Genomic DNA, 12,085 nt, shown 5'->3' on the forward strand with positions numbered 1-12,085 from the left:
GCGCACCACCTGCTGCTCGTGCATGCCACATTCCGTCAATTGTAAATAGAATGAAATTTTTTTGTTCGACTTTGAAAATAAAAAAGATTTTTTTGCCTATTTTCAGAATGGAATTTCTGTATGTTTTACAAGGATATATTTTTAGGTTAACTTTAGAGGAAATTGGAAAAATAGATACAAACAAAGATTCTTGGAGTTAATGCTTGTTTCCAAACATGGAAAAGTTAAGACGATCTACAAGTCTGGAAAGTTTACCTAGTACTTGCAATTTATGTCCTCTCCACATGTTAGCAATCAGCTGTACAAAATTATTGGCATTGACAATTCTTGGCAAGAACATCTTTACCAACCCCAAATGATAAGTATGCGAAACCAAAAATAGATATATTGACAAGTTTAACCACATCAGAAGACAGGAATTTACATGTTTTCCATAATTACTACGAATTTTTCTATACGGTAAGCGAAAACTAATTTGGTATATACGGCTCGAATAGAGTGAGAAAAGGATTAGGGTCGTTTTGCATGATTTCTGCAGCACGTTCGAACTCTTCACGTAGGACTCTTATACTATATTTGTCCACAACTCTGCCAAGATCATGAGATACCTCAAATGGATCCTCAATGCATATCAGATGACGGTCGTTTCCCACCCTCCTAGTCCAGTCTTTAGCTCTCTTGCTGCACAGGACGGAACATTGTGATCAGTTTATATTTTGCCCAAGTTGATAATGTTAAAAGATGATGGGCAAGGCATCAACTTCTTATGTAATATACCCTAACAACAGAGAGGGTAGATGCATCATCCAAGTGTTTCTCACCTTAATGTACTGCCCGTGCGAACGGATATTACATCATTTGTATAATCATGACAATAGGCCCAATAATGGAAGAAGGCCCAGACCAAGTGCGCCACACCTTCCCCATTTCGGGCCCCAAAATTCCGCAGCTTTTCCACTTGATCAAAATAAGAACATTCAACATTTTCCAGAGTTGCAAAATAAGTAGCCCTCATTCTCTGTCATGGATAACAAAGAACAGATAAGAAGAAAAATACTATTGCCTAACAATGCAATGAGTAAACACCCAATACACGACCCAGACACAAAGTCGGGTTCCAATCCTGTCGTAGAACAAAACCCAGCAGCACATACTGAAACAGCGGTTAAATCAATCAATCTTCCTTAACACACACGTATTAAAAGGTGAAGTTGTGACAATTTAGATAAGTGCCCAGATCTTATATCAATATTGTAACTGTGCAAAAGAGTAGGTGCCAGCTGAAATTGTACCTAAGATAATGGCATAATGCTTGAAGAAAGTACGTCAAAAAACCATAAGAAAAGCAGAATTGAGCACATTATGTCATCCAAAACCATGCAATAAACAAGACTCAAGTCCCGGTGCAAATGAGAAAAAATCTGCTGATGTCCTCCTGTAAAGCAAGTACCAATATGGGACTTACCAGCATAAATCAGTTGTCACAAATAATATATTAAAAATCCTTGGAAACTTATCTAAATTAGGAAGCCACGTGATAAGTAGAGAAGATAGTAATTTTACGAAGTGACACTCTCTCAGATTATAGCATAATAGAGATGAAAAAGGTAAAGCTCAAGTATCATCTCACACCTGCAAGCATGGAAGAACGGCAGGCCTACGCTGTTGTAAGAAATGAATGCACATTAATACGTACCTGAAAATATATTCAAGTAATTGATTAGCCAAAAATAAATATGCAAAGGCTGGAATTGCAAGGATAACTGGATAACTTACGCATAGCTTGAGAGAGTTCCTTGGAAAGTTTCATTGACTCCTCGTGATTTAGCCCAGTGTTTCACGATGAATGCCAACTGCCTGAGTCTAACATCTATCTGTGCATAATCTCGAAGTAACTTTGTGTTTACGACAGCCAGTAAATTGTTGACACAGATGTCACAGGAAATACCAGTGATTGGATCCATGAGCTTAACTATAGGAACTCTAGCATGGACAAGAGCCTGGAAGATACAAAAGCATTAACGTTCAGATTGGAATACATATTCTTGTCAGGGCATCTGAGTATATAAGGAAAGAACAAGTCAGCAAAATGGCACAAATTTCCTCATGCATAACGTGCAGAAAAAAGCCTGGCTCTCAACAGATGGGAAATGTACATTCAGATTTTACCAATAAATAGCAAACGAGTAATAGTACTTCGAAAGTTGAAGGTACAAGTAGACATTAGTCACCTGCACATTCTGGAGATTATCCAGCTGCAACATATCAGCTAACTTTAGTAAGATCTCGCGCTTGTCAATATTTCCATCTTCAATTAAAAGGCATACATCAATGTCACTTTTCGGAAAGCCAAATGAGTTGGCACATGATCCATAAAGATACAATCTAGCGTCGGGCCATTCTTTGGTAACAAGCTTCTCCAGTACTGTCAAAAGTTGTTTTTGCTTGACCTTTTCTTCTTCAGATGGCATTAACGACTCAAAAACTTCTAGAAATGGACCATGAAACCTGTCTATGTCACTTCGACATGGCGTCTGCCTTTTGAGGTTTCTCATCCGCTGACCCAGTATCCACTGTCCTCTGTTATCAGATCTATAATCCTGGTCATGAAGTGCAAAGGTAATTATCAAAAAGGGCAATTTCACGTAAGTAATAATTTCTAATACACAATCTGAATCTTCTAACCTTCAGATGCAAACCAATATCTAGAAAGTGAGTGCTTGAAATGTCCAACTAGGAAAGAACAAGATAAAGCTAATCCGGTTGAAAAGAAGAACATGGATAGAAAGGATTGTATTATTTCTTCATTAATCACAAATAACGATGCACGAATTCAGGTCAATTTGAGAAGAAATGCCATTCAGATTATCAGAATCTCCAATCTAACATTTCCGTTCACTTAATAATCAAAATATCCATAGTGATGGCACAAACATATGAGATTTGGTGCATATCTCATACACTTGTGCATCATGAATCCACAGTACTTTTGACAGAGACAATAGGGAGTCTTAACTTTTCCGCCATTCACACAATGCCATGCTTAAAATAAAATATCAAACGTAACTAATTATGCTCAAGCTAATCTATACCTGAGTTTATGATATGGTGTCTGTTCAAAACATTTCATAGCTTCAAACTACTCACACTTGCTTTCATTTACTGCCAGTGGCAAACTTGAGAATAGTTTATATGTGATTTTGTGTATCAGGTCAGCAAAATATTCGTGAACATCAGAGTAGGATGACGGATATGTCCAAGTATGAGAATAGCAATCAAAATTTGGGGATATGCTCACATCTATTTAAAAATTATTGCCATAGATATGTTCAATTAATTCTACATTGCCACGAGTCATTATGTACAAGAGGGGGCTTCCACCACCCATATCTGTCCCAATATTCTACCAAAAAAGGATTACATTCTTCCGCTTTACGGTTGCTATCAAAATTCTCCTAAGAATTCAAGATATTCCGTATTAATATTTGGGATCTCTATAACAATCTTTGAGCCCTCAATGTCAAAAGATGGAAGTTGACAATTACACCATCCAGGCTTCCAGCGACAAATGCAATTACTAAAACTTGGACTATCCAATCAAATCAAACAATGCATAATGGATCACATTTATGGGGCTATATCCCTATAGTCCTTTAGTTACCTTTCATGTGAAAAATTATTCTCAACTCACAAATAACACTGAGATAAAATAGGGTTCTTGATGTCTGTTTAACATAATCATGAACAATCAATAATGCGTCACAAGCACAAGGTGATTACCTTGTCACGATGATGCTTCTTTTTATCATTCTTCTCATCAACTTCAACTTCAAGTTGTAGAGAACCAACAAGCTGATCCTCTTTATCATCCAACTCATTGCGCACTCCATCTCCACTAATCTTATCCTGACCACCATGTCTCAATTCTTTGGCACTATCACCATCCTCACCACGAAGCTTTAGCATGGACTCCTCAGTGTCAAAGGCTGAAACAGATTGAGGACTACCTCCAGGTGGGGGACCAGGGGAATCAAGCTGATTACTCAATCTACTACTTTTCTTGTGCAGATCACCAAAATTATTACCCGTAGTTGCATTATGATCTGCTGTCCCCACATTCATTATCTTAGTCGAAAACCCTGGTGGTGGAGCAACTGCCCTGTAAATCCCACTTTGCCCTAGCTTTCGCCTGGCATCACTATTAGAATTCCTTTCTTGCTCGTAGGCGCTAGACATACAAGAGTTTCCACGTCCGTTCCCATTGATTGCATTCGAATTCATCTGAAAACCATTCAATCTTCTATGCTTCCCAAAATCATCCCCCATAAATGCATTCCAACTTTTACTCCTTTGACCCACGCTCTCATGCAACGCATTCCCAGCATCATTAGCAGACCTAAATATGAGATTTAACTCCGGCTGATGAACTACACCTGGACCGGAATTTTCCGTAAAAATTCCTGAATTCCTCGTACCATCACAAACTGAGATGACACTAGACTGAAGAGTAAACTGATGCGAAGCGCAATTAGGGTTTAAATTAGGGTTTTGCGGGAAGAAATTGTGCGGAGCAAAAGGCGGAGAAGAATCGTAGTTCCACGAGAAAGCGGGGATCGTGGGCCCCACCGCCGCGACGGCGGGGTCATAGGAGATGTTTGCCGAGGGTGGCTGCGAATGAAACGGAGTGTGGGAAACGGGAGGTTTCCGGAGGAGACGGAGAAGGAACTCCCCGCCGTTCCCCGACGGCTGCACGTCGCCTCCTCCGCCATCCATGCCGGAGATTCTAGATTGTCATTACACAAGTAAAATTTTTACTTGGACTCAGAAACGCACCACACCAATCTCCTTAATTTCCTCACACATAATTATGAGTGAATCATTTCCCAACTTAAAAAGTAATTTTTCCATGTTTTTGTTGGAGAATGTCTTTTGGTATAACTCAAATACTAAGAAAATGGATCATAATTATCACATTCTTTTAGGCCACGTTTGTTTGATAAAGAATTATATCTTTTTTCTAGAATGTCATTTTCAACAATTATATCTTTTTGTTTGATAGAATAATCTTAAATTGACAAAAAAAGAATATAATCCCTAAAATGGGAATACAAATAAACGTATGAGAATCTAAAATCTTAACATTTGGATAGTATTTTTATTTCTTTTTCTTGGAAATACGTCCGTATAGACATTATTACGCTTTACATCCGTATTTTTCTATAATATGTATGTATATATTGAAAAATTCTAATCTATTTGGATCGATTTGAATCAGTTATATGATAAGTATAATACACTTATCGTGTGATTGGTGTAAAATTTAAAAAAAGTGATTAATCACATAATACGTGTATCGCAACAAACTGAACCTCGTGAAAATTTAAGTTAAAATGCATATTTAATTACTATTAGTGGAATGAGTGTTTGAATATAACTTTTCTTTATAATTATCTAAGCGTATATTTGGATTAATGAATTTAAATGTGAAGAAATTATCTGGAGAAACGGTTTCTAGCAACTTAATTTGAAAAAAATTTGAAATCCATTTATATTTATCAAAATTTAATTCAAAATTAATATATATAGAAGAATTTGAAATTTTTTACATTTAAAATTATCCGAATATATCCAAAAGATTTATTATCAAGAATTTAAAATACATAATTTCAAATCTTTCAATCCAAATGCAACTTGATATTATTTTTTTTTTAAAATGAAAAGTAGGCGTTCTACATAATTATATTACTAGTAATCGGTGTCATACTCTATGTATTTGTATAATTTTTTAAAATTGTTTAAAATACAAAAATTATTTTAATTTTATACTATTCATTTTTAAAACTAAAGAAAATACTTAAAATATATACAAAATAATAAGTCTACATAAATATGGGATTTTATAAAAAAAAAATCTCATAAAAGAAAACAATAATATAACGTTGCAGAGCGAAAGAAATGCAAGAGAAAATTAAGCAAAAAAAAAAAAAACTACCAAAAAATAGTTACGTAAGACCATGACACCAAGTTTACGACCCTCTTCATTATACTAGAAACAGTGGCACGCCATGTCTATATGCATACTTTTTATTTGAGTGCGACGTATTCATATTATTTGTAAAAATTCATTATCAAGGGATTAATTTTATTTTACTCTTATGTGTAAATAAAGTATTAGTTTTTACATCAAATGAGAAAAAATTCTACCTAATAATTTCCAAATAATTAAGGAAAAATAGCCTTTGCTATATGTATAGGGGTTAAAGATTAAGAATTTTATATGTTTCAATTATAGAGAAATTAATACATTTTCTTTTTCTTTATTATTTGACTCCATCATTAGATTAACCAAATGTTTAATCAAATTTTCTTTGCATTTCAAAAGCTTGATGTCCTTCTCAAACTGCTCATTGCTTCTTGTGTTCATGCAAGAAACAAAAGAGATTTAGAAATTTATTATTAATTTACTAGTTTGGAAAAAAAATTAAAATTGAAAATATTACAAAGACAAAGTGTTAATTAAAATACAATGTAATTGAAAAATAATAAAGCAAAACTAGCATTGGACCTGCAATCTCCATTCTTATGATGGAACACTTATTATTTATCGAAATGACTAATTGCAATGGTTAAAAATAAAAAAAAATATGTAAAAAATTCATTGACTATTGTTGCATAATTGCTATTAGATTGTTTTTGCAAGTAGGGATAAAACATTAATTACAACTAAAAATCATAATAAATATTTTGATTATAGTAAAAATTTAAAATCGTGACAAATGTTAATTAATCATGATCAAAATTTGATTCTTTTTGTATCTATTTTGTTTGATTTTGCTAAATAGTATTGATTTACTATAGTTTTAAGCAGTGGTTATTTACAATGTATGAAATAATTCATGTTTTCTTTTAGTATTATATGGTCATGCCCAAAGAGGAATATTGGTACTTTTTTATTACTATTAGCTCGAATTTTCTATCATATTTTGATGTCACAAATTCATGTCAAATCAATGTGCTATTGACATGTATTTTTTTTCTAAATAACAAAATATAATTAAATGAAACTATAATTTAAAAAGCAGAACGAATACAATATACGTGTGGATTCACAGGTATGTACAACGGGATATAGGCGTTGTATTTGGATTGAGATGAATGCCCTAAGAGAGGGCAATTGAAGCGGATTTGAAGTCTTAAGGTGCGTCGGGTGCATAAAAAATTCACATTGCATCTTTTATTTCATTTTACATATACATGCTATATGTACAAAATCATTTCTTAGACAAAATTAATGACACAATATTTCTACACATACTGTATATATGTAAATGAAATAGAAGATGCAATAGAAAATTCAATCCGAAACTTAAAGACATCTTGTCATGAATGTGTCATTTTGATAAAGTAGTATTTCATTGTTCTTCTTTGTTATAAACGGTGATTACATAATTATATTAATTATCAATAAATTATTAAGATATCAATTCGATGAATAAATTCACATTAAGTGAAATAAGTACCTACATATTAATGGAACTCGAACCCATGATTTCGAACTTATTAATGAAATTGCAGCTTTAGTCATTATACTAAGGCATGATTGGTATAATTCATTATTCTTTTACATAAGCTAGTTCTATGTGAGAGTCTATTAGCTGAAGAGCAAGGATGTGAATATTTGCTAGGAGGTTTGTGTGGAAGTTTTGAGATCTTCAAAAATCTTGGTGACATAGTATGAACTGAAGCAAGTGCTTCAAAATCATACCATTCTTGAACCTCTTCTGATTTTGACGCTTCGAGCATCCAAATCCTATTATATTTTTCTGATGCGCTTACTACGATCTTGATTGGGTTAACTCTTATGTGGAAAATCAAGTTTCTCCACATTCTTTAATACTGTTGCCAAGTAGAAACAGAAGATTCAGAATCATCAGTGTTAACCTTATAAGTGCCTGTGATCGGCCTAAGGGTAATCTCTCCCTCTTTAACCCTAGAGGTGTTGGGTTAACTTGAATTATCAGGAGTTTGCACTTCCTGAAATTAAACCATTGCCTTCACCAGAGTCGGGAGATGGGCATGTGCAAACAGTACTTGGATTTGCCGCTACAAGTTTAGAGCCTTATTCTCTAATTGCAGGTTTGGAGCCCTGCTATCTTAATTCTCGGGCCATCACGCCATTAAGACGTAAGAAGTTCGTGCGCATGCTGTGACTGTGAAAGCGCTCTAGCGCGGTGGTGAATACGACGTCCGGCAGATCTTGAAACTTTGTCAACTCATCTACCTACCGCTCAATTGATTTAGTAGCTTTGTGCTCGGTGCGGTCAATCTTCCCTTGAAGTGATTCATTCAACTTATCCATTGTCTCACACTTCTTAGCTTGCAACTCACGAGTAGCACGCTGGAGTCGACGACCGCTTCCAGACGGACCAGTGGACGCCTGCGCTGATCCCTGTGAAGAAAAGTAATCTTCCCTGAACGTCATGGGCTGTGATTGGTAGAATGTTTTATCTCGTACTTGTCTCGTGATCAATGGCTACCTGATATGAATGTAATCTTCTTCTGTTAGGTATAATTTTCTTGAAATTTTTATTTTACCTCTCTTACATATTTTTGTGATTTGTAATATAATTGGTTAGGAGGAGAAAGAACATATTGAGAGATACTTTTGTTGTACACATGATTGGAAGTTGTAAAGCATCTTACTAAAGGGATAGCCGTCGCTAGCAAATGTTCGCTAGTAGATCCTCAGTTGGAAGGCCTACCCATAATTAAAGTCATCAAAATATTAGTCAGAATGTCAATTTTGGTTAATGGGTTAGAAATCTTTTCAATTAATGGTTATTTCATTTGTGGACCAAATTAATTTTTCTACTAATGCGTTCTTTTTTTATATAGTTTTTGAAGTATAAAAAGCTTAAATTATTAGAATCTAAACGTACAAAATAATAAATAAATAAATAACTCTTTCAAAGAAAAAAAAAATGTGCATGGAAAATTTCATTGACAGAAATATGATTTTAAGCTGTAACTCATTACTATGGTTAAAAAAAAAAATTTGTGACGAATAGAAGCATTAGTCACAACTCCGCAGTGGCCATTAACCATTGAATCTCACATTAGCCATAGTTAAAATTATGACAAATATTTTGGTTACATAGATAAAAATCGTAATAAATATTGATCTACTGTGGTAAAATTTAAGGTTTTGTAATAAATTTGACCAATCTTGATTAATAATATCAATTTACCAGAATTTTTCAGTGGTGATCATCAATAGTGTAAAAAAAATATCAATTTTTTGTCTTGTGATTTATACTATATGGAAAAGGGACAAAACTTAGCCGAAAAAAGGAATTCATCAATTGTACATGTTACATAAATTCCCTGTACACACACACACCCTTAATAAATGGGATTCAAATAAAAACTTGTTGCTGAAAATAAAATTAAAACAAACAAGCATCTTAAGTTTTAAGCTCAACTATTGGTCTCAGCGTGGAGTTGTTGCCTAAAAATGGTCAATTTGGGGATATGGGATAAACAGATTTTGAACTCAATTAAACATTCAAGCTTGTGCAGTACCTCTTCATACCACAAGTTTGAGTTCTAAAACTAACAATGCCTTTGCGAACTTTGACTGGGACTGCTCTAAACTCGATCAACTTTATTAATGTTAGATAGATGATGGAAATGAATTTCAACACCACAAGTTCATCTGAGATATATATGCATGAATCAATTTCAGTTTCAATATTTGGTTGAGGTAGGATATAGTGTACTGCACATGATCAAGCCATGTCTCCAAAAATACGATGCTAGCGTATTGAAATAGCATATGAAACTAAACAACATAAAATCAGAATTACTGAAATAAAAAAATGCAAGAGTGTAAAAATCCAGCTAGACTTCAAACATTGCATTAAAGGGATTAACGAGTACCTTTTTAAATCAACGTAGGAAGATGATGGTTCAAAAGTAGAACAACACAGACGAAAAGTGGAATGCGAGCTACCGTTCCCCGACTGCAACACTATATTCGGATACGTACAACAAATATCATACGAAGTTACCAATACAACCCCTTTCCAATACTCAATAACCAATACCAGTGTTTGAACTTTGAAGTTTAGATGGAATAGTTTTTTAAGCGTACTATATGAATGCTATACATATAGGCAATACATAACATCTATGTTATAGTTTGAAATATATAAAAAGTATCACTGTGGACATGTGAATCTCCACAGACAACATGCAATTAATACGGCTGGAGGTAGTCAATGTATGAAAAATCAACACTGCCACATTGAAGCACATTAGTAAATATAATGCAACAACTTTCAATAAAATGTTAAATAAAAAAATAGTAATAGTACGATATTACAGTGTATAGTCACTGCATTTGATATACATTTCAACACTCTCAGCAAGAAATCCTCAATTATTGTCCTATCTACAGTGCGACAAAACAGTTTCTCTATAGTGCGCAACACAGTATACTACAACACAACAAAATCAATTTCTGAAAATATGTAAAAAAATGTTATAATGAAGAAATCAGTGCTAATTTTTCTCAATCATTGTTGTATTGTTGAGCAATATGTCAAAATTGATTGAAGTACTTGATAATTAAAAACAAGATCCTAAATTTAAAAAATAAAAAAAAGTCACGATTAAGGAAAATGGTGTGGCTGACCGATTTGAAACGGGCGCACGTGCGGCGAGTCGATCGGCCACACACGGTGGTGCGCTCCTAACGACAGCTTCCAATGGCCGACGATGGAGACACGGCATATCACTCATAAATGCAGCGGTCGTTCTCTTCTCCTCCTCTCAACCTCCAAATCAATGACAACAACGACGACTGACAACAGATCTGAGGCCTCGCGCGGCGGACGACGACGGCATTAACTCCGGTGGTGGCGGCGACGCGAACAGCAGAGAAGAGGACACTCCAATTGCTGTAATTTTCACACACAAAAGTGAGAGCAAACAACAAAAGAAAAGGAAAAAAAATCGAGAGCACACAAGAAAAGAGAAGGAAAAAGAAAATCCGGCGAACAAAGAAGGAAAGAAGAACAAAAAATGAAAGAAGAAAAAAGAGAAGAAAAAAAGGAAAGAGAGAAGAAAGAAGAAAGAGAAGAAAAAATCGGTAGAGAGAAAAAATAAGAAACAGAAGAAAACAAGAAAAATAGAGAAGGAAAAAATACAATAAAAAAAAGAAAAAGGAGAGTTGAAAAATATTTTAAAAATAAAATTTGCAACACTTAGTCAAGGTGTGCAGAAATATAAACCAAACATGATTTTGTGTTTTGGCCCATCTCTAAGATGGGCCAAAACACAAATCCAAACATTAGCATAGTGTTTTGGGTTTCTGTGTTTTTGTATTTTTAGGCGATAGTATGTTATTAAAAATGCATTAATTAAAAAATAAAAAAAATTGAAAAAGCATATCCTGAGATATAGTAAAGAAGAACCTTAACTACCATTACCCTGAAAAATAAAGCCGTTAATATGTTCTGCATTTTTATGGTGACTGTGAGGATCAGATAATAGTAATATATACTGTTGTAAATAATACTATGTCTAATTCCATGCACTTTATGAGATGAATATGAAGCAGAGACAGCGAATCTTGATGGTGATCTAACAAATAATAACTGAGGTTGTCTTTGCTCTTATATTAGTTTGTTATGGGCACTGGAAAAAGGGGGTGCGGAATGTGATGGTAACCTGGAGTGTCTAGTGTCGGATTGAGTAAAATATTTGTGGACTATAATTGAACTTAGTGACCATTTTTGTTAGATAATCTACGAATGAGGCAAAATGCATATGGTCTCTTGTGTTATCTGTTAAAGCATGCTGGTAGCCTTTCAGACACCACAAATGTCACTGTTAGTGAACAAGTTTCTTGAGCGCAATATCCCAAACAAGAAGAATAGGCTGTCAAACATGATTTTGCAGTTTGACCAAACCATTAGCAAGCATTTCAATGCAATGACAATCATTAAATTGCACTATATGTTATTGGCCCGACCAATTCCCATTTTGATGACTGCACGGATCCTAGATGGAAATGGTTTAT

At 34.3% G+C, this 12,085-nt stretch overlaps 1 protein-coding gene across 1 annotated transcript; it reads right to left on the minus strand.

Annotated features, from left to right (window-relative positions):
• Window positions 1-359: 359 nt before the first annotated feature.
• Window positions 360-4,965, minus strand: LOC105173206 (UTP:RNA uridylyltransferase 1). Its single transcript, XM_011094886.3, has 6 exons — window positions 3,781-4,965; window positions 2,232-2,600; window positions 1,777-2,000; window positions 1,633-1,696; window positions 822-1,018; window positions 360-681 (listed from the first exon to the last, which is right to left on the minus strand). The coding sequence occupies exons 1-6, from the start codon at window positions 4,771-4,773 to the stop codon at window positions 471-473; spliced, it is 2,058 nt and encodes a 685-aa protein (XP_011093188.1). The 5' UTR covers window positions 4,774-4,965; the 3' UTR covers window positions 360-470.
• Between the last annotated feature and the right edge of the window lie 7,120 nt (window positions 4,966-12,085).

The sequence above is a fragment of the Sesamum indicum genome, linkage group LG11, assembly GCF_026168435.1.
Source record: "Sesamum indicum cultivar Baizhima isolate 11 linkage group LG11, ASM2616843v1, whole genome shotgun sequence".
In the NCBI taxonomy this organism is placed as follows: Eukaryota; Viridiplantae; Streptophyta; class Magnoliopsida; order Lamiales; family Pedaliaceae; genus Sesamum; species Sesamum indicum.